We start from the raw sequence: 23,556 nt of genomic DNA on the forward strand, positions 1-23,556 counted from the left end.
AAACTGAACTTGAATATCATCTTATTCTCTTACCTGAGTGTTTTAGCTTCCTTTGTACTGATGAGATTGTGAAATGAAATCTCAATGCCCAATTGAGTGTCTAACACCATTTTTTTTTTGTTCAGAATATCTTGTCCACACTTTTACTGAAAATGAGATAACTTGGAAATTTGAGAAAATACTGTGTATATTGATAATTTTGACAGTAGCTCAAGGTAAGTTGCACTTTTCCTTTGAAAGTGTCAGCACATAAGCGTTGTTTCTCTTGTCTAAATTTAGACAGTGTACTATAACATCCAAGTATTTGCTATGGGGTGATCCTTTTTATTCCCTGTGAGTATTTGCTTAAAACATCTCCTTTGAACATTGACATACTTTCTCAAATGTGAAGATTCCAGGAACAATAAATCCAGGAACAAAAAAGGAATATCAAACTATTTTATTAAGTTCTGAGACTGGCAAGTCTAGTGCTTTAAAAATAAAATTTATCAAGCCGGGCCTGGTGGCGCATGCCTTTAATCCCAGCACTCAGGAGGCAGAGGCAGGTGGATCGCTGTGAGTTCAAGGCCAGCCTGGTCTACAAAGTGAGTCTAGGACAGTCAAGGCTACACAGAGAAACCCTGTCTCGAAAAACCATAAAAATCATCAAGTGTATATCCCTGCTCTCTCTCACATGAACATGTATGTGCACTTATATGACAGCGTGCATGTGGAGGTCAGGGGACAGCTTCAAAGGACATGGATTCTTTCCTTCTATCACAGGGGCTCCAGAGATCAAACTCGAGTCTACAGATTTGGCGGCAAGCTTCTTTATCCACTGAGCCATCTCATTGACTCTTCAAGTGCACTTTAGATTCAATCCTAGTCAACTCAGTATAAATCCTGATACATTCTTTTCAGCTAGACAACATATGTACAAAAAAAAAATCTATTTTCAACTGTCAAGAAAGGGGATTAAAAAAAAGAAGAAGAAGAAAGCTGATTAATACTGACCTATCTGGACACCAAGGTTAGCTGTGTGCTAACAAAGTGAGAATGGATGTAATTTTGTAGACACTGGTTTCAGGAAAAACGTTGTCTGCTTTTCTTCATAATTTAGCAGACTGCCCAGTCTGGTGAGTACAGAGCTCTGTATCCGACAGCTTATGGAACGGTGCTCCCACAGGTCTGAGTGTTTAGTAGATGTTCGTTCCTTGCACATCCTCCTGTAAATGTTGACATTTATCCAGAAACGATGCGGCCCGTCTGGCGGTCCTTTGGCATGCTGAAATCAGCAGAAGCACTCCTTTCTGGGCTTCACTGCCTCCTCAGAAGAATGCACAGTATTTGGAACAAACCCGCTCTTAACCCCTTCCCAGCCATCCTGAACACAAATCTCCCCTTTCTTAATAAGTTCGTATATGTCTCTTGTCAAGATTGTGAAGGACTCCTCAACATTTGTAGCATCTTTTGCCGAGGTTTCTATATACTTCATCCCACAGTCCGTTGACAGTTTCTCAGCCTCTTCCCTTGAAACCTGCCGTTGTGAAGCTAAGTCACATTTGTGTCCCACCAGTAGAAATATAATCTGAAAAGGCTGCACGTGCATTTTCGCTTCTTCTAGCCAGTCTTTTACATGTTCAAAAGACCGTCGGTTAGTAATGTCAAACACTAAAAATCCACCAACTGAGTTGCGGTAATAGGATCGAGTTATTGATCTGAAAAAAAAAAAAAAAAAGTTGTGTGAGGATAAAGCTCTTTCCCCCATCTTTGAATAATGAAAGGCCAAAATAAAATTTGAGGATACCTTATTGTCGTTTAACTAAAATTTATAAATCCAATGTGAAGTATCTTAGGTGAATGAAAATATTCTGAGATTAACTTATATGCGCGTTTCATATACTGACAGAATATTAATATTGCATTTCTTAGATGCCTAGAACTTATACAGCATGTCACCTTGCAAGGTCTTATGAGGTTTTTCGTTTTGTTTTGTTTTTTGTTTTCTAGACAGGGTTTCTCTGTGTAGCCCTGGCTGTCCTGGACTCACTTTGTAGACCAGGCTGGCCTTGAACTCATGAAAATCCGCCTGCCTCTGCCTCCCAAGTGCTGCGATTAAAGGCATGCGCCACCACAGCCCAGCATGAACTTTTATTTTTAAGTATTTGATAGAAGAGTTCCTACAAGCAGGGTTAAAAGCAGACAGACGAATAGAGGACGAGGGATGCAATTCCAGAGAGTGCCTAGCACGGAGGAAGCCTGGAGTTCAACCCCTGGCACCAAGTATGATGTATACGGTGGTATACCCTGGAATCCCTTCACACAGGAGGTGAAGGTTAAGGGGATGAAAAATCCAAGGCTAGCCTGAGATGCTAACTCAGATGGTAAAGTGCTCACCATGCAAGCATGAAGACCTGAGTTTGGTCCCTAGAACTCATGTTAAAAAAAAAACAAAAACAAAAACAAAAACCACCAGGCATGGTGGCACACGCCTTTAATCCCAGCATTGGAGAGGCAGAGGCAGGCAAATCTCTGTGAGTTCGAGGCCAGCCTGGTCTACAAAGTGAATCCAGGACAGCCAAGGCTACACAGAGAAACTCTGTTTCAGAAAAGCCAACCCCCCCCTCCCAAAAAGCCTGGTGTGATGGCTCAAGATTGTAATCCTAGCTCTTGGGACGAAAGGCTCAGGCAGACTCCTGGGGCTGCCCAGACAGCTAGTGTGCTGCTGAGTTCTAGGCCAGTGAGAGATGGGTCTCAAACAACAGCAACAACCACCAAAGCAAAACCAAAACCAACCAACCAACCAAACAAACAAAAACAAGGCGCACACCAGGCAGTCCACAGCTTTAATCTCGGGAGGCAGACAAGTGGATCTTGAGTTGGACACCAGTCTGGTCTACAGAGCTAGTTTTTAGGACAGCCAGGACTACACAAAGAAAACCTGTTTCCAAAAAACTAAAACCAACCAACCAAAATCCGAAAAATACCACCCGGGACTGACCTCAGGCCTCCACACTCACCACACACTGTGCGTGAGCATCTGCACATACACAAACAGGAATACACATCCACACCACATACACGCAAAGTTCAAGTCTTCTTTGCCTATATGAGTTTAGGGCCAGCCTGGGATACTCAAGGCAGTAAAACACAAGCCCAAACACAAAACAAAACAAAACAACAACAAAAAAGGAAAAAGTGTAAAGGGGAAAGGGTCACATAGTAAGTCAGATATTAAAATTCTTTCCTGTCTTGTAATTCAGTGAGTCTCTTTTCTTTTTTAAAGATTTATTTATGTATGTATTTTATGTATATGTATGCTCTCTTTGCATGTGTGCCTGCATGACAGAAGAGAGCACCAGACAGAAGAGGGCGTTAGATCCCATTAAAGATGGTTGAGAGCCACCATGTAGGTGCTTGGAATTGAACTCAGGACCTCCAGAAGAGCAGCCGGTGCTCTTACCCACTGAGCCATCTCTCCAGCCCTGCTCTTTCCTAACAGCTTAATAAAGAAACCTGTTACATGATCATTACATTTTTTTTCCTACGTGGATGTCATCAATCCTTCTTTTGTCTTTCAGGCTCCCATTTCTCCTTCAATAGTTCAAGAAATGTATCACCTGAGAAACCTTCCCCACTATTGACTTCCCTTTTCAAATAATTCCATTGACTTGTTAGCATACAGATATATTTACACCAACTTTTATAATGTACTGACTGAATCTGTAGGTATGTCTCTGGCTCAATCCATTGTTCTTGAAGGTCAAACATGGTTTATATATGTGTCTTACATCCTATTGGCTGGTCAATCCTAGAAGTTAGTCCCATACAGGATTAACTAGGTATAATGGCAATAAGAAGTGCTAAATGCCAAGGCCCTCCTGAGTGTCAGAAACCAAGCTGTCAGAGCTCCACACTAAACTCGCCCACTTTTCCAGGGCACAGAGGCCTCTGTGAAGGGACAGTGGATGCCCTGTATCCCTGGACTCTCTGCATCATCCTTGTTGCTGAAGCTACAGTAGTTCAGAGTGACCCAACATAATGTGTGCCTTTCCTTCTAGGGCTGGGGGCTTTCTGTTACTGAGTACTTGTCTAGGGCTCATGAGGCCCCAGGTTCAATACTTAGCACTGCTAGGAACAAAAAACAAAACAAAACACAATAGATTTCCTTTCTCGGTGTGGAAAAAAAGTATCTAATCCCCCCCTTTTATTCTCTTGCCTTCCAGTTTTCCTCAAAATTCCTAACATATTCCCAAGCGCCTCCCCTCCCCCGCTCCTGTCCCTTCATCAATCTTTTTCTCATAATACTTTCATTGATTATTTTGAAATGTCATATCATGCACCCCAATCATTCACTTCCTAGTCCTTCCAGGTCTGCACCACCCCCTTTTGTGACTGCCCGGCTAGACTTGGCTTTCTTTAGGGGGCTGGCTATTGGGGGTTTGACCATGCTCCAGTGAGTAATTGGACTTGTGTTTTATTTCCTTATTCAGGTTACCGGGCTTGGATACCACATTCTAGTTGTAGTTGTGTATCTTGTGCCCCTGCCAAGAAGATGTATTTTTTTTTTTTTAATATGAGAGGAAATTTGTATAGAATAATGTACTTCTCTGACCAAAAAGTGTGAGACCCTAGCCAGACAGTGGTGGCACACGCCTTTAATCCCAGCCCTCAGGAGGCGGAGGCAGATGAATCTGTGTGAGTTCGAGGCCAGCAGGGTCTCGAGAGTGAGTTCTAGGACAGCCAGAGCTGGTGCAAAGAGAAACCTTGTCTCCAAAACCAAACCAAACAAACAAACAAAAAAAAAGTGTGAGACCCAAAAGTACCCTCTTTGACAGGACTAAAGGAAAAGGACTGGCAACTACCAGTGGGTAATGCCAATGGTTCTCAGTCTGTGGGTCATGACCTCTTTGGGGTGGGGGTCAAACAGCCATTTCACGGGGATCACCTAGGGACATGGGAAAGCACAGATATTTACATTACAACTCATAATGGCCCCAAAGTGATGGTTAAAAAGTAGCAACAAAAATAATTCTATGGTTGGGCGGGGGGGGGGGGGGGGGGTGGTCACCAGAGCATGAGAAACTATTAAAGGGTTGTAACTTTAGGAAGATTGAGAACCACTTGTCTATGCTATAATGAAAGCAACTTTGCCATTTGGGCATCAGATCTAACAGGTATCTGCCTCAAGTGTACACAGCAGACTGAGATGTTCTATTAAGCCCAGGGAAGACGCCAACGAACAATTACACGAGTGACATTTGGAACAGAGGCGTGCTCTTTGTTAAAGGCAATTACACTTTTGAAAAATAGTTCTTGGCTCCTAACCTGGCTTTGAACGTGATTAAATGCCCATCTGCAGAACACCAAATGACTGTGCAACTTGAAGGCTCACTATGAGCAGGGCCTTCTTTGAGTAATCAGGTTTGAACTTTGCTGATAAACACACAGACACACACACACACACACACAGACACACACACACACACAGGCACACATGGAGGGGGAGGGATCAAGTTAGCACCAGTCAGCTCTACTCTTTGGTGAGCTTAATGAAGTGGAAAAGGGAACACCCCCCCCCCTCCATTTGGAAAGCTTCTAGTGGTCCAACTCACTGCCTCCTTTTTCCAGAGGACAGATGTGGCTGAAGATCCATAGCAATTCATTAGCACAGGCTAAGGGACTGTCATGTTGTGGGGGGGGGACACAACAAACAAACAAAAAAACTCATGATCAGAGGACTGCTTATACAGATGCTTGAGGGGCATGTTGATGAGCATGTAATTAACATGTAGTGTGTAGCTTAGTAAACGGCTCCTCCAGTGAGAAAATTCTTTTTTTTTTTTTTAATATTTTTTGAAGATTTATTTATTTATTATGTATACAGACCCTGCTTGCCTGCATGACAGAAAAGGGCATTAGATTCCATTATAGATGGTTGCGAGCCACCATGTGGTTGCTGGGAATTGAACTCAGAACCTCTGGATGAGCAGTCAGTGCTCTTAACCTCTGAGCCATCTCTCCAGCCCCCGAGGAAATTCTTGATGATTAGCAAAACAAGATATTCTGCCCAGTCATTATCAGTAAAGATTTCCACTCTAGTTTGAACAAAAAATGGTCTGGGGAGCAGCGCCAGGGCTCATCTGGACCATCACTGTTTGCTACGTATCTCCAGCAACCAGTGATGTAAGAATCTGGATGTTCTCACTGTAAAGGACTTAATCTTGAATCAGGACACCTTAGCAACCATCCACAAATCACAGGATGCCTCACTCCTTGCTGTGCGATTATATACAGGGCACTGGTTAAAAGGGTTCAGTTCAGCATGGTGAAGATGGGAAAGAGGCTGTGTAAGCCATGGCATTCCAAGAGTCTCAAGGATTTAGATGTACCATGCCAGGAGGGTGTCACTTTGCACGATTTGGACACGATCCTTCAGAATTAATTATTGATGAGTAGTGCAAGAAGTGGTTTTTTTCCCTCTATGAATCAGTTGTTGTATGGGAAGTGAGGGGTGAAGGCTGAGCACTGGAGCCTTTTTGCTTGTTTGTTTTGCTTTTCTGAGACAGAGTTTCTTTGTGTAGCCTTGGCTGTCCTGGACTCCCTTTGTAGACCAGGCTGGCCTCGAACTCACATTGATCAACCTGCCTCTGCCTCCTGAGTGCTGGGATTAAAGGCGTGCGCCACCACGCCTGGCTTGCTCGGGCCTTTCTCAATCTAAAGTTTCTTTTGTTTTCAAAATCTCTTCTTCATTTTTTGCTAGTGACTCGCACTGTAGCAGACTAGGTCTCGAACCCTAGGCGATTCGTCTGCCATTATCTCTTCTCAAGAACAGGGATTATGAGTCACCAGGTGAGTCACTAAATGTTTTGGATGCTTTTCTTTTAAATTTTGCTGATAAAGAAGTTTTGCAGCCAGAGGAAGAATGCTTTCACTAGAGAGCACTGTAATGCTTCTACTGAATTATCCTAGCTGCCAACTGGCTCCTTGGAGCCTCTTACGGCAGTGGGGGAACAGGCAGGAAGGGGCAGCACCGTCATGTGGGGACTATTGGCTTCCTGTGGTTCTTGCTGTTCATAGGAGCTGCTGCCTCTTCTAAACTTGGTTCTCCAAGTTTAGCCTCAAAAGTGATCTGAGCAACTTTCACTTTTTTCTTTCTATTATTTTAATTATGTGTAAGGGGGCGTGCACATGAATTTAGAGGTGTCAGGCAGTTGGGATTGAGGTTACAGGCAGTTGTAGGATGCTTGATGTTTGGGCTGGAGAGATGGCTCAGAGGTTAAGAGGTTAAGAGCACCTGCTGCTCTTCCAAAGGTTCTGTGTTCAAGTCCCAGCCACCACATGGTGGCTCATACCATCTATGAGATCTGATGCCCTCTTCTGGTGTACATGCAGGCAAAACATTGTTTATATACGATAGATAAATCTCTCTCTCTCTCTCTCTCTCTCTCTCTCTATATATATATATATAGATATATATATCTATATATATATATATATATATATATCTGATGTTCGTGCTGGGAATCAAACTCAGGTCCTAAGGAAGAGCAGTATGTGCTCTTAACCACTGAGCCACCTTCCATTCCAGTCCCTCTTTTTCTTCTTTCCTTCCTTCTTTATTTCATTCCTTTTTCTTTTTGAGACAGGGTTTCTTTGGGAGCCCTGGTCCTTCTGGAACTGGCTCTGTAGACCAGGCTGGCCTCGATCTCGGAGATCTGCCTCTGGAGGGTTGAAATAAAAGGTGTGCACCACCACTACCTCTACAACTTCCGCTTTTATCTAGGGCACCTAGGACATAACTGATAGGTAAAATTTGCATAGACTTTGTCTAGGAAAAAAATGCTAGAAATCAAAGTTACAAATATTTCGTAACTTTCAAAATAGTTTTACGAGGTGAAGGCTCATTTTTGATGTGTGTGTGTGTGTGTATCCACTGATAATGACAATGTACTGTATTTTTTTATTTTTTATTTTCTATTTTTTGGTTTTTTTGAGACAGGGTTTCTCTGTGTAGCCTTGGCTGTCCTAGACTCACTTTGTAGACCAGGCTGGCCTCGAACTCACAGCAATCTGTCTGCCTCTGCCTCCTGAGTGCTGGGATTAAAAGTGTGTGCCACCACGCCCAGGCATACCATTTTTTTTTAAGCTTACAGAAAAATCTGTGTGTTTTCACCATAAAAAATGTTCTGAGGTAAATTAATGCAATCCAATTTTTGTTTTGTTTTGTTTCTCTGTTTTGGAAACAGGGTTCCTCTGTGTAGCCTTGGCTGTCCTGGACTCACTTTGGGGACCAGGCTTTGAATGCACAGAGATCCTCCTGCCTCTCCTACCCTGAGTGCTGGGATAAAGGCATGCACCATCACACCCAGCATAGGGTGTTTTAGATGCTGGTCCCCCCCCCCTTCCAGAGATAACATATACATGAGTAATTGTTAGCAGCCTCAGAGTCCACTTGGATTCACAAGACTTACTTAATATATGATTCATGTAACAAACTGGGAGTGGACTGTTGTGGGGAATTTGGAGTCTTTTGGCACAAAGAACAATTATTGAGGTTCCACTAGTTTTCTGGCAGGCACTGAAAACAAGATGCTGCTGCTATCAGGAGGACAACACTCTGTAGGCCCCGGAGTGCTTGGGATTTATAGCAGTGACATATATAAGTATTTAAATGTAAGTGGCAAGATTATCTAGCATTTACATGTTGTCATGAACTTTGCTGGATGGATATCGGACTCTTAAAAATACTGGGCACCTGCTGGCATGGGTTAAGTGAGTCAGATGCTCCCGCTGCAAATGCCTGACTTGTGGCTTTGCCAACTGTAAAATAGGTGTTTAGAAGACAGAAGTGCTTTGATGCTAAGGGCTGCTGGCAGCTGGTAGCCCACAGATGCATTCTCCTCCTTTCCAGCCAGGGTGGCATGTTCTGACTGCCCCGTGGGCGTAGACGTGTTGATGCTTTGCTCACCTGCCTCTTTTGCCTTGTGGTGCTGGCCCCTACGGCTGACTTCAGGAGGTCACGGCAAAAGTCGGCCCTCTCACTTTATCAGTCCCTGCCCTTGCCTGGGATTCTGAAACTCAACACTGTGAACTTAGGATAGTCTTTCTTTACCCAAACATTAATGATTCTAGCATCGAGCTGGGCATGGTGGCACACACCTTTAATCCCAGCACTTGGGAGGCAGAGGCTGGCGGATCGCTGTGAGTTCGAGGCCAGCCTGGTCTACAGAGTGAGTCCAGGACAAGGCTACATTAAGAAACCCTGTGTTGAAAAACCAAAAAAGAAAAAAATAATAATTCCAGCATCTTCCCAATGGAAAAAAAAAATCAGAACGTGGTTACAAAGGCTCTAAGGAATACTGACAAGGAACTAATATAGCCCGTTTTCCCTTTGAATTTGTCACTCAATCAACTCCCCTGGGGGCATCTTTCATTTCCCTTTCATGACGTAGGCACATTTGGTTACATTGCTTCTTGCCACGCACAGCTTTCTATCTGCCATTTTTGTTCTTATCCTCCATAGCAATTAATAAGTTCTGACATTCCACATAACTTTCACCCTACTTGATTATAGCTCAGTTCCCCTTGTTATAAAAGAAGGTCCACAGAGCTAGTCATGGTGGCGTATGCCTGTAATCAATCCCAAGACTGAGAGACTGAGGAAGGAGGAGCATGAGTTCGAAGCCAGCCTTGGCTGTGTACTGGTACCCTGCACAAACAAACAAATACATGCCATTTCACATGAATGCTGGGGCTCTGAATTCAGGTCCACAGGCTTCCGCAGCAAGCTCTTTCTTTACTCGCTGAGCCATCTCCCCACCCCTATTCCAGTGCTTTCTAGTATCCTTTGCAGAAGAGTAATGCCCAGCTTCTCAACATTACTTTATTGTTAACATAATAAAATGGATATCAGAGGTAATTAAATAATACCCAGTATAAGCAAAAAAATATGCTCTTGGCTTAGAACTCTCCTATCATTTCTGCATCTACAGCCTACTCCCACGTGGCTTTTTCTGCATTGCTTTGTTTCATGTGATTTCATGCCCTGGAATTTATTACAACTGACCATTTATCCTTTCATTATTTCAGCCTACCTCTAAGATTACTGTTTTCAACAGGATTTCCACAAGTAAGTCCCCATTCCTTTTTCAAAGAAAACGTACAGTATACAAGGGTTGAAATGGTATTCATAGCACCTGTGAAACTTTAAGGATCATATCTGGTATGTGCTCTTCCAAGACCTCTCCTTAATCTAAACAGACAGAATACTCTGGAGTCAGGAGGGCCAGGAAGATGTCTCAGCAGGTAAAAGAACTTGTCACCAAACTCTGATGCCTAGAGTCCAATCTTTGGGACCCACATGGTAGACAGAGGGAGGGAAATGACTCCTGCTTGGGTATAAGAGCTCACTGCCGTTACTAACTGTAGCAGTGTAGTCACCAAGGGCTGCCCAGAGGGAAGAGCCATCACTCACTGTTGTCTATTTTGGTACTGCAGCCACGGTGTAAAGCAACTTCCTTTGTTTCCTGTAGTGAGAATGTTGGTGTCTTAAAAAAAAAACAACCCCAGTTATGTTATGTAATTATACTTTTGTTTTAATCCCAGGTGTGGGATATGGGGCTGCTTCAGACTGTTCCCAGCAGCTGGCCGTTTACCTCGTGTGTGCTTTGGCAGGGGTATGATTCTGCCAGCTAAAGATAGTTTAATTCTGGGGACCCTTGAGAGGGTAGAAAAAGACCAGAGCCCCAAGAGAGGGGGGCATGTCTGTTCCTCCTGCTGGTGCCTGCTCCTGGTATTGCTGGTTTGTTAAGTGGTTGAGAGAAAAGAGAAGAAAAGAAGAAGAAATTGGAGATATCCTGATGAGGCAAAGATTGGACTTGCCCCAAGGACTCAATGCCCCTCGTTATCAGGAAGTAGTCCAAGAGAGGTCTATGCCCCTCCCCGCCCCCTCTGTCCTCTAACTTTCTTTCTCACCTTCCTAGTGTTGGGGATTGGAAAGGATTGGGGTGGAAAAGGGTGGTAGATATAAGAATCCAAATAAAATAGATAAATGTACCAACAGTTTACTGAATATAGCAGTAAGTAACATAATGGTTTGGATGGCTATTAATTGGAGTCCACTGGAATAGGTGTTATATTGTTTGGAAACAGAAAAGCTTTCCAGGATAGAAATTGTTCATGCCATTACAATTTGCTTCAACTGTAATAAGAAGTCTGGCATTGAAAGTCCACTAAACACAATGCTAAGAGACCTGGGAGTGGGGGTGGGGCTAGAGAGATGGCTCAGAGGTAAAAAGCCCTAGCTACTCTTCCAGAGGGCCCAGATTCAATTCCCAGCACCCACAGATGGCAGCTCATAGTGGTCTGTAACTCCAATCCCAGGGCATCTGATGCCCTCTTGCGGCCTCCATGAGCACTACACACATGTGGCACACAGACACACAGACACATGAAATAAAAATAAATAAAATAGAGAGAAAGAGAGAAAACTAAGTTCTTACGCAAACCAGCTGTGAGCTATAAGGTCTTGGACAAGTCAAAGACTCTCTACACATTAATTATATTACTTAGAAAATGGCACTTGAGAGGTAGAGGCAGGAGGGTCAGGAGTTCGAGGCTTTACGGGACTTTTAATGGAATGGCTACAAAGTGAATTTGAATCAGCCTGGTTTTCATGAGACTGTTTCTCCACAAAATAAATATACTTGGTTTAATAATAATAATAATAATAAAAAAAAACCTCTTTCCTCCAATGACAGCCACTAATGGTACAATGAAAACTATTTTAAGGAAAAGTGACGCGTAATGCCTATGATTTGAGGATCTATACTCTTTCGTCACAATGCGTCCTTTTACAGCTAGGGAAGTCCTTAAAGCCACCTAACTCCCTTTTGCAGAAGAGGTTTCGGTTCGGGTCACTTACTACACTCATGTATATCTGAGGCGAGCATCTGTCATTGAAGCCATGACTCCATAGCACATTAAATCCTGTTTTGTTTTTTTGTTGTTATTGTTGTTGTTGTTTGTTTTTAAAAGGCTACATTGGAAGGGGCTAGGGAATCAGAAGAGGGGGCGGGAAAATGGCTCAGTGGCTAAGATGCTTAGCAATAGGAGGATCTGAATTCGGGTCCCCAGCACAGCAGCGTGCACCCGTAACCCCAGCACTGACGACGTGGAGACAGGGGGAGCCCTGAAGTTCACTGACCGTAGCCCCCACAGCCTACAACTTTTTGCTAAGTTAGTTAGCCAGTTCATTTATGTAGGTCTGCTATTGCTTCAAATCTTTAAAAAAAAAAAAAAAAAAAAAAAAGATAAAAGCAACTTATCAAAGAAGCTTCTTCTTCTTTATATTTCTTGGACACCAGTTATCCCTGATTGCATATTTTGGAAACAGCTCAAGTAAATCTGTTAATTTAATCAAAGTTAGACATATTTCTCTGCTGTAATATTCCTTCACAGCTTTCTTCCTCCAGTGCTGGGATCAAACCGAGGGCCTTGAGGATGGTAAACAAGAACCCTGCCACTGAACCACAGCTTTCGTCCTTGGTATTTTGAGACAAAGTCTTACTATGTAGCCTATGCTGGCTTCAATGTAGAATCCTGCCTCTGCTTCCCAGACGCTTAGATCACAGGCGTACACAATCACGGCTGGCTTCTTAGCTGCTTTGATATGGGGTCTTAAGGGACTGTTACATGGGTAGAGATTTCTAAACACATTTGATGATCCAAGTTATCCTTTGAAAAGAATCCCAAGGGGTGAGCGCTCTACAGAGCACACGGTATAAAGGAAAGCAGTTCATCTAGCAGCACGACACTAGGTTTGGTGAGCTCTCCTTTGGCCCTCTCACATCATGGTAGGTGACAACCTGGTGGCAGTATGTCTGAGAGGAAGACATCACACAGCAAGACAAGGGGCCAGGCTCATTCTTTTATACGAACTCACTTTCATAAAACTCTTTGGGGTTCCACGAGAAACTACCTTTTAAAATTCTCTATCCTAAATTTTTCCTTTAAAATTTTATTTAATGAGATTGCTTGGGGAGGGGGGCACTTCCGTACACACATGGAGGTCAGAAGACAACTTGTAAGAGCCAATGCTCTCTTTACACCATGTGGGTCCCGGGAACCGAACTTATGTTATCAGGTTTGGCAGCAAGTCCCTTTATCCTCAGAGCCATCTTGCAGACCCTCCCATGAGAAATGACTTCATTCCTCCCACGGATGATGTATCCAATGACCCAATAATTTTACACCATAGGCCCCAAACTTTTGTTTTGTTTGGTTTTGGTTTTCGAGACAGGGTTTCTCTGTGTAGCCTTGACTATTCTGCACTCACTTTGTAGACCAGGCTGGCCTTGAACTCACAGCGATCCGCCTGCCTGCGTGCACCACCACCGCCCAGCCTTAGACTCCAACTTTTAAAAATTACAACACCTCTTGCCAATTACACTGGTGGATCTGGCTGAAACTAGTGGCATCAACACACGAAGGGCAAACATTAGCATTTTACATGGAAAAAAAAATCAAAATTTATATTCTTCTACTTAATACTTTCCCATATTTTTAGCCCTTCCTATATACTTATTAACAGTGTATTGCCCCTGGTGCACCCTTGGTGGGCGGAGATAGCTGGCTCTCTGACTTCAAGGCGAGCCTGGTCTGTATAGTGGTTTCCCTGAACGAGAGAAAGAGAGAGAGAGAGAGAGAGAGAGAGAGAGAAGAGGAAGGAGGAGAGGAAGGGGGAGGGAGGGAGAGACAAGGAACAAAAGCCTAGCCAAACAAACACTGCATTAAACATTGTTTGTATTTCTTTTACTGATCAACTTTTCCCAATATAATTAAAATTTATAAAAAGTGGTGTCTGCTAGTTCTCCTCTAACCCTCACAATTCCAAACTTCCCTTTCCCACTTGCTAGACACATAGTGTCCCCCCTCCCTTTTTTTTTTTTTAATTGAACTAGGGCTCTTCATGGCGTCCTAAGTATTGTATAAACCAAACCAATATCCTCTGATTTTACTGTTTGTTTTTTTTAAACAGTCTCACTGTGTGGCACTTAGTTGGCCCAGAACTCTCTTTGTACACAAGGCTGGCCTAGAACTCAGAGCCCTGTTGACCCCAAAGTGCTGGGATTAAAAGCTTGTATCACAATGCTTAGCCTTGTTCTCTTTTGAGACAGAGTCTTGTTGTGTAGCCTGGGCTGGTCTTGAACTCATGATCCTCCTGCGTCAACCTCTGAATGATAGGCAAGTGTCACCATGCCCAGCTGATCTTTTTCCCTTCTGTTATGCTGGTAGTTAAGATCCACTACAGTGCTAACTGAAATGCTGTAAAGTAAGACTAACCATGATAGCTACCAGCTAGTCATTTCGCTGTTCTGTAATATATTTGGTTCTGCTTCCAAGCCACCTCACGAGCTTTCTGAGGTAAGTCCCTTTTTGCCTTATGTCTAATCACCAATAAACCTTCTAGTACAATATTTCCCACAAATTCCTTAGGGTATGAGTGTTATGATGGGCATGTATCTCCTGAATGTAATAAAACATGCCAGGAGATCCATCATTCAAAGAAAATAATCTGCATTTTCTAGAAGGTGTGTGATGATTTAACAGTAACTGTTCTGAATGCAGCTTTGTGGTGAAGCATTCTGCTAAACGCTAGAAAGGCAAGTATTGTAGGCAGCTCCCGAAATATGTATTTATGAATATATTGTTGGTAAAGAGCCAAACAAAACAAAGCATGACTCACTGTAGACCTTCTTTAACTGTCCTTGCATTATTCTGGGGCGGTTATTGGGTGGCTTCAATAATGTATATAAAAAATGAATTGCTGTTTACATTCTTTTCAAAGGCATCACAAAATCCTCAATTAGCAAAGGTCTTTACATTCTAACAAATTATCTTTCACCTTTCCATCAATAGGGTGAGGAGTTATTTTAAGTAAACAATTAGACACAGGAAGATTTTACTATCTTTAAATTTATTTATTTATTGTATATGAATGCTTTATCTGCAGAAGAGGGCATCAGATCACATCACAGATGGTTTTGAGCCACCATGTGGTTGCTGGGAATTGAATTCAGGACCTCTGGAAGAGCAGGTGGCGCTCTTTAACCACTGAGCCATCTCTCCAGCCCCCGATTTTACTATCTTTAAAAGGAAGAGTAAATGCTCTTACTAAATGTTTTCCCCTCCCCCACTCTGACCCTGAAATATTTCAAAGTTCATCTCTGACTAAGATCACAAATGGAGGCGGGAGTGGTGGCACATGCCTTTAGTCCCAGCACTCGGGAGGCAGAGGCAGGCAGATGACTGTGAGTTCCAGGCCAGCCTGGTCTACAGAGCGAGTCCAGCACAGCCAAGGCTAACACAGAGAGACCCTGTCTTGAAAAACCAAAATAAAGAAAAAAAGAAAAGAAAAGAAAAGAAAAAAGAAATCACAAATGCAAGGATCTGAAGCCAATCTAAAGAGTGGTTGCATGGCAAGAAATCTTAGAAATCATAAGGACGTCTTCATTTTACAGATGAAGCACACATTTAAACACACACACACACACACACACACACACACACACACACACACACCTGTTTCCATCAAAGGAGGCTGAGTGAAAAGGGAATCAAAATGTCTTCATGGAATCCTAAACAAAATCGATGACCCTTATCACCTCTCTGAAAGCTGCCCTTACCATTTCTCTACCTCACACTCAAACATACAACCAAGAGGGAGGCGGACCCCTTATTATCAAGTGAATCGGTGTCAGATCCAGGAACGGAAGTAAAGTATTATTTATTTGTTTATTTAGTTTGCTCTAAACTGCAGAGCTCCGCCGGCCTCTGCCTCCAGAGTGCTGGGATTAAAGGCGTGCACCACCACGCCCAGCGAGATACACTTTAAATGTGATTTCATCTCAACTATCCAAGGAATCCAGCTTCATTTGCTTTTTATTTCTGTAACGTCAGTTGTCTTTGCACAATCTTTCAGGTTCCCCAGTGAGCATCCAGAGTCAGACTATTTACTTGAGACTCTCTCCATTTAGAAAAGCGTTTTCTCTTGTTAGCGCACCAGAACGTTAAAAGACGACCAATGAAATAAAGGAAAAGTTGCAGACAACCTTCATTATCTTTTTCACATCAAAGCACCAAAGATGACAAACTTTTTCAAAGGCAACTTAACCTTCTAAACACAAACACACACACACCCTCAGTTGTGTCATGACTCTGATGTTGCATTTAGTTGTTTTCCAGAACCTATTCCCGAGGGTCATGGCCCAGAATTGTCTAATGCCCACACTCGGAGCTGTCAGAGATGGTCAAACCATTACCGCATGCATCTCGCTGTAAGCCCGGCTGGAGTTCTGCTTGCTGAGAGCTAAAGGTTTATAACAGACCAGGGAACCCTACTTGGTATTCCCCCCGCCCGTACCCCACCCCGCTGCCCAGTCCCGAAAGAAGGCTGGAGATGGGGAGCTAGGAGGAAGGTGATTGAGTCAGGGTGTGTGTGCTCAGCGAGCAAAGTCGAGTTTCTCGGAGAGAAGGCGGCGATGGAGCCAACGGGACCCAAATGGCAAGAGGAGCAGACAGTTCTGGGGAAGACCGCGCGACCCCGGTTCGGACGGGAAAGGAGACAGAAAGGGGGTGGAGGAAGTCCAAGCTAAAGAAAGAAGAAACTGCGGAGGAGGAAGTCGCCCCTGGAAGGGGAGGGGCGAAGGGGAAGTGAGCATCCAGCGCTAGCACTTTCGAGAGCCGGTGGCCGATGCCTCCCTACCTGAAGCGCTCCTGCCCCGCGGTGTCCCAGAGCTGCAGCTTGATCCTCTTGCCAGGTTCAATCTCCAGCAGGCGCGAGAAGAAGTCCACGCCGACCGTGGGGTCGCAGGCGGGGGAACGCAGCCCTGGGAAGCGGCCCTGGGTGAAGCGGTGCAGAAGGCACGACTTGCCCACCGTGGAGTCCCCGATCACGATGAGGCGAAACTGGTAGATCCAGATAGTCTCCATCGCGTTCCTACCCGGCGCGCTCAGGGGCAAGTTCTACCGAAGGAACTGTCCCTTCAGCACCTCCAAGGCGCGCGCCCGCCCGCTTCCAGCATTTTCCTGCGGCTGCGGCCGCCGCCTGGTAGCCGCCCTCTGAGGAGGGAGGGGCGGGACTGTGGGCAAGGGGCGTGGAACTGTCCGCCTAGGGGCGGGGCTTGCGGATGAGGGCGGGGCCGCAGGTAGCCGTGTGATCATGAGTTGGGGGTGAGGATCTAACTTGCAGCGGTGGTGTCTCGGAATGAGGGCGGGGCCCCAACTATAAGGGGTGGGAAGTGACGCTGTAGGGGCGGGATCTCTCACTGGAGGGGCGGGGCGAGAGTTTCTGCCTAGGGTATCGGGAGAACCCCAGACTACTTTACCGCATTCTAATCCAGCTCTTGCTGGAAATTTACCAGGAAGTGGGTATGGAGAAAAGACGTGACAGCAAAAGCAACCAATGAAAATGTACGCTAGGGCGACACTCCAGAAAGGTCAGCCAATGGGAAGTGAGAGTCATTTTCTCTCACTCGTCTGGGTGGGCTTCTCAGAACAGGGCTCTGATCTGAGGCGGGGCGGGGGGGGGGGGTGGGGGGCAGGCACCAACAAACTTCAATGCGTGGATCGTGGTGTCTGGGTTTTCAGAAGATTCCAGTATGCGATTTTTCTGCTGAAGGAAACAGTTGAAGAAATAGTTCAGATAGTTTCTGTTAAGGACTGCCTGTTGCTGTTGTTCCGAATTATACAAGTAAGAGAAAGGCCCAGTTCTAGCCCTATGGTCCTTTGGGGCCCTCCAGCCTGGGGGGAAATGTTAAGCGCATACAAGTCATCACTATTCTCGGTCTACAGCTGCTTTCCGCTTGCGTATGGCCAATGGTCTAATAAACGAAGCAGAATTTAAATTTTGGTGAGACCTTACTATGCTGTCATCCCTTCCCCTCAAGGGATAGCTAATTCAAATGTCTCTTCTGGATTAGGATGTAGCTTAGTTGGTAGAGTTGCCCAGCAACATAAAGCCCCGGGTTCAGTCCCCAGCTCCATAGAAACCAGATATAATGGCCCATGGTTATAATTCTAGCACGTGGGGGCATGAGGATCGGAAGTTTAAGATTATCCTCGGCTACGCAGCGAGTTATAGGACGATTTAGCTTTTAAAAGTCAAGTCAAAGTCCAACAGCTTTAAGGTGTGCATTTAGAAAACCAAAGTTTGCGATTAGAACTGCAAGCTCGGTGTTAGCATTCTTGCCCAGCATACGTGAAACCCTAGGTTTGATCATCAATATTGAAAATCTTTTTTTCCCTCCCAACCAATTCTTTTCTGCAACATCTAACTATCGCACTCGCGCTTGTTTCCTGTCTTGTTTTGGAGGAAGAAGTGTGACCTTCTGAGAAGCGTTCTTTTTCTCTGCCATGCTTCTTTGGGGGGGGGGCCCATTAACTGATCTTCATTTTATGCAGTATGTATCTTGTCTCTCCTGCAACAGTTCTTTCATTCTGTCTTTGTTTGTTTTTAGAGACAGGGTTTCTTTGTGTGGCCCCAGCTATCCTGAAACTAGCGCTGTAGAACAGGCTGGCCTGGAACTCACAAAGATCCACCTGCCTTGGCCTCCCAAGTGCTGGTATTAAAGGAGTGCACTACCACAGACAGACAGACAGACAGACACACACACACATTCTCATTGAGTATTCACAACCCCCAAGCTGCTCAGAACCCTCTCGATGGTGGTTCCTTCTTCTCTTCACATGTCCAAAAGAGAAATCAGTCCTCATTTCTTATCCACACGTCCATCTTTAACAAGCCGTCATCCACTTTCAATACCTCATACACTCATGAAACAATTGCTTCATATAACTCGGCACGGGACCCCCCTAGTTATCAAATTCAAACCCCCCTTCCTCACCGTCCATACCTCTGACCCTGTCATTCTCTCTGACCTCTCAGGATCCCTCCATTTAGAGGTAACCAATTGACAGTTATGACCTCTAAGACATTAAGAGTGGCAACCATTTTGTCTTTCTTTTTCTCCTCCTCCTCTTCAGGAATATGGGTGTTTTGACTACATTACTTCTGTGCACATTAGGGAGCTTGGTGCAGGCAGAGGCCCAGAAGAGAGCATTGGATTTACACCAGGGTGTGAGCTACCATGTGGGTGATGGGTATTGAACCTGGGTCCTCTGGAAGAGGGAGCCAGTGCTCTGAACTACAGAGCCATCTCCTCAGCTGCTTGTCTTTCTTCTCTTTTTTCTTCTCACCTAGATGCTGAGCATAGTCATGGGAAAGTGAGAAAGATCCATATGTATGTACACACACACACACACACACACACACACACTCACACACACTCATATCCAAGTGCTGAGACTAAAGACTTCTACCACCATGCCCAGCTTGGCTGGATTTTCTTTTGTACAAGTTGATCACTTTATGTCTTGGTTCCCACAAAGCATTGTCTCCTCGTCTTCACTCACCATTCATTTATTGATCCCCAACATCTTCAACCTTCAACTCTTCTTCCTTTTCTCCACTTCGCCCCTTCATCTCTTCAGCCTTTTTTCTGGCAACTACAGCCACTCCAGTGGTCTTCAGATACTCCCATACCAAACCATATGTCCTCTGCCTTCACTTACGTATATGCACCATGTATGTGCCAGGTGCTCACAGAGGTTGGAAAAGGATGTCAGATCCCTTGGAACTGAGTTGCAAATGATTGTGAGTCACCAAGTTGGTGCTGGGAATTAAGCCTGGGTCCCATATAAGAACCAAGAATAATGCTCTTAACCACTGAGCCAATTCTCCAATATCTCGCTCTCTCTCTCTCCTCTCTCTCCTCTCTCCTCGCTCTCTCTCTCTTCTCTCTCTCTCGCTCCTCCTCTCTCCCTCTCTCTCTCCCTCTCTCCTCTCTCTCTCTCCTCTCTCCCTCTCTTTCTCTTTTCCAGACAGGGTTTCTCTGTGTAGCCTTGGATGTCCTGGCCTCTCATTGTAGACCAGGCTGGCTCGAACTCACAGGGATCTACCTGCCTCTGCCTCCAGAGTGTTGGGATTAAAGGCATGCGCCACCACGCCAGCTGTAGGCACGACTTTAAAAAGGAGAGACAAGAGCAGAGCACTGATGCTCTTCCAGAGGTCCCGAGTTCAGTTCCCAGCAACCACATGTTGGCTCACAACCATCTAATAATGTGATCTGGCGCCCTCTTCTGCTCTTCTGGCCTAAATCTTGAGAGAGAGAGAGAGAGAGAGAGAGAGAGAGAGAGAGAGAGAGAGAGAGGGAGAGGGAGAGAGAGGGAGAGAGGGAGAGAGAATGTCTCTGCTTCACCAGGAGTGTTATTTGTTCTGTCAACAGAATTTTCCTACCTGTGAGAGAGTTGCTCCCAAATAAACCAATACAGACGCCCCATTAAGTGCTGAAGAAGTGCCCAACTGTGCTTGCAATCATAGATGAAATGTAAATCAACGGCACGCAGTTTTTACTAAGGCGCTGACAGTTTTGCTGAGGGCGATGAACTTGGTGATTGATCACTCTCATTTTTCCCTTACCTCACTTTTCCCGTCACTGGAAATTAAATAACTCAGCGGTTAAGGTATAAATCATTGCAGTGGATGCCATGATCATTAAGGAAGCTGTTTGCTTGGAATTTCTTAACTGTGAATGTATGGTCAAGTTTTACTCTAGTTCCAAACCTAGGATTTTACTTTACAAGGTGTTTAAAATCAGTTATTGATGAGAGAGGAATGAGGAAGAAATGGCTTTTCTCCAATACTGAGCCTTCCCCAATGCCACTTATTTCAATGGCAAATTCTGTTATAAATGGCAAAATTCATTATATCACTGGAATTCCTTAAACCCAAAGGGAAAAGTACTTGTAAAGCATGCACATTCTGCCCTTAAAAAAACACCTTTTAAGGCTGGGCGTGGTGTTGCATGTCTTTAATAATCCCAGCACTCGAGAGGCAGAGACAAGAGGATCGCTGTGAGTTCGAGGCCAGCCTGGTCTACAAAGTGAGTCCAGGAAAGCCAAGGTTACACAGAGAAACCCTGTCTGGAAAAACAATAAACCAAAAACCAAAACAAAACAACAACAAAAGGAGAGAACTATTCTCTGAAGTACTTCTGTTATTACTGTACTTACTTTTAAGTTTTAAAATTTGACCCACGAGGAACTTATTGAGATTCCCAGAATTTTCAGATTATTGCTCACTCCTCCCTGCTTCCATTGTCCCACCCTCTATGGTATAAAGAACTAGACCACTGGGGACCAGGATAAAAATTTTCAGACTCTAAAAAGAAAAGACAAGGGGATGGAGAGATAGCTCAGAGGGTAAGAGCACTGACTGCTCTTCCAGAGGTCCTGAGTTCAATTCCCAGCATCCACATAACCATCTATAATGGGATCTGGTGCTGTTTTCTGGCAGGCAGGCACACATGCAGGCAGAACATTGTATACATAATAAATAAAAAAAAACCCAAAAGACAAAACAAAACAAAACCAGTTGCCTGAAATCTCAGGACGAGGAATGAGAGAAGGAATTGCTGATGCCTTACAAGGCTCAGACCCTCACTGGGCGAGGTGGCATGCGCCTTTAATCCCAGCGCTCGGGAGGCAGAGACAAAAGGATCGCTGTGAGTTCGAGGCCAGCCTGGTCTACAAAGTGAGTCCAGGACAGCCAAGGCTAACACAGAGAGACCCTGTCTCGAAAAACAAACAAACAAACAAACAAAAAAACAAAAACAAAAACAAGGCTCAGACCCTCATTCCTGGTGGCAAAATATGCTGCATAGCGTACTTGCTGCTGTCACTGCACTTACTGTGCCTTTTCATGCTTCTGTTCAGATGCCAATGGCTCCAAATAAGAATGAATGCCCCAAACACTGAGCTCTATCTACTGATGCACAAGCTGCTCTTGCTTTAAAAAAAATACAAAGAGGCAAGACATCAGAACACGGTCAAAAGAAAGATGCTTGGCCATCAATGCTTTGGGGAACTGTGAGAGAGGCTCCAGGAGAAGAGGCAGAGGACCTTTCTCCTCAGGTGCATTTGGTTCCCCGGGTTGTCCTTGAACATGCTTTTGTGCCTCCTGTGACAAACATTTACATTAATTTATAAGACATGTTTATTCTTCTCGGATGTCAGATCATAGCTATGAAGCCCAATTTGGTGAAAGGATAGGTGAGTGCTGCCCTCAGTGTGCTCTGGACCTGGATGTCACCTTCTGCGATGCTTCTGTGCTTTCCCATATATAATCTATGGTACATGCTTGGCAGTTGTGTTTTCATTGGCCTGTTCTGGGAATTTTCTGGGAAGGGGCTGCTCTGTTAATATTTCCTAGTGCTCCCTAGCATTTATTTACATGTTTTTATGATGATAATTTTCTAAAGTCAAACAGCCTTCCTTGGATTACTGCTTTTTTTTGTTCATTCATGTACGAAAGCACACTGAAACTGAAATAAAGTTTCTACAGAGATAGGTTGTGGCCCACCCCATTCTTTAAGGTCCTCAAATCTCAAGTCCCATAGACAGGTCTGCCTCGGTTGGCAAAAGTGGACATTGTTTTTCTCTAAATCTTAAGACTACAGTACACCAAAGTGCTTTTATATCTTTTTTTAAATACAAAACAGAAATGTAAAATGTTGTTTGTTTGTTTTGTTTTTCAAGACAGGTTTCTCTATGTAGCCCTAGCTGTCCTGGAACTTGCTTTGTAGATCAGGCTGGCCTTGAACTTGGAGATCCACCTGCCTCTGCCTCCAAGTGCTGGGATTACAGGTGAACACAGCCACCACCTGGGAGAAAAGTGAATTTTGACCACTTCTGACTAACATTTATGGGCAAATAGACTAGCAGACATTTGTAGTTTTACTTCTGGCCCGTTTATTTTTATTCTTCAAAAAGGTGTGTGTGTGTGTGTGTGTGTGTGTGTGTGTGTGTGAGAGAGAGAGAGAGAGAGAGAGAGAGAGAGAGAGAGAGAGAGAGAGAGAGAGAGAAATTGTGAGTATATGAACACAAGTGAGTACACATTGTGCATGTGTTTATGTGTGCAATGAGGCCAGAAGAGGGCACTAGGCCTTTTATAAAAAACCAAACTTTTTGAAAGAAATAAATATACAATAAACTACCCATAGCAAGAACCACGACACAATCAGGAATTACATAAATGTTACATCCTTAGTGTTTTGGCTATTTATATTTGACAGCCTTGAAGAAAATCTTTCCTATCCTGGTGCATCTAAAATTCTTAATGTTTTAAATCACTCTGAAGAACCTGTTGAGGCAGGATCTCTGGCTGAGGTTCTCATCTTAGCTAGGTTGGAAATGATCAAACCCAAGGAACTCTTCTGTCTTTGGCTCCTTCAGAAGTGGGGATTCAGTTTTTGATGGTTTTCATAGGTATGGCTCCCATAGACTCCTGTGTTTGAATGTTTGGCCCGTAGGGAGTGGCACTATTGGGAGGTGTGGCTTTGTTGGAGTAGGAAGTGCATCACTGTGGGAGGAAGCTTAATTCAGAAGGGCAACTATAATAGACACCAGAAGTGGTTGAAGAGAGGGAACAGGATGGGAGCTTACCATAGAGGTCCT

General features: G+C 44.3%; 1 protein-coding gene across 2 annotated transcripts in view; it reads right to left on the reverse strand.

Annotated features, from left to right (window-relative positions):
• Positions 1 to 1,173: 1,173 nt before the first annotated feature.
• Rab39a (RAB39A, member RAS oncogene family) overlaps positions 1,174 to 23,556 on the reverse strand; it is a 64,972-nt gene continuing 42,589 nt past the window's right edge. The window contains exons 1-2 of one of the 2 annotated variants that reach the window (XM_051156455.1): positions 16,748 to 17,107; positions 1,174 to 1,697 (exon numbers count right to left, since the gene is read on the reverse strand). In XM_051156455.1, coding sequence (XP_051012412.1) covers positions 1,271 to 1,697; positions 16,748 to 16,974 — 654 coding nt within the window. In that variant the 5' untranslated portion in view covers positions 16,975 to 17,107 and the 3' untranslated portion in view covers positions 1,174 to 1,270. Of the gene's footprint in view, positions 1,698 to 16,747; positions 17,108 to 23,556 lie in introns of those variants that run through there. The other variant, XM_051156456.1, reaches the window with a different exon arrangement.

Source organism: Acomys russatus, chromosome 14 (genome assembly GCF_903995435.1).
Source record: "Acomys russatus chromosome 14, mAcoRus1.1, whole genome shotgun sequence".
NCBI lineage: Eukaryota > Metazoa > Chordata > Mammalia > Rodentia > Muridae > Acomys > Acomys russatus.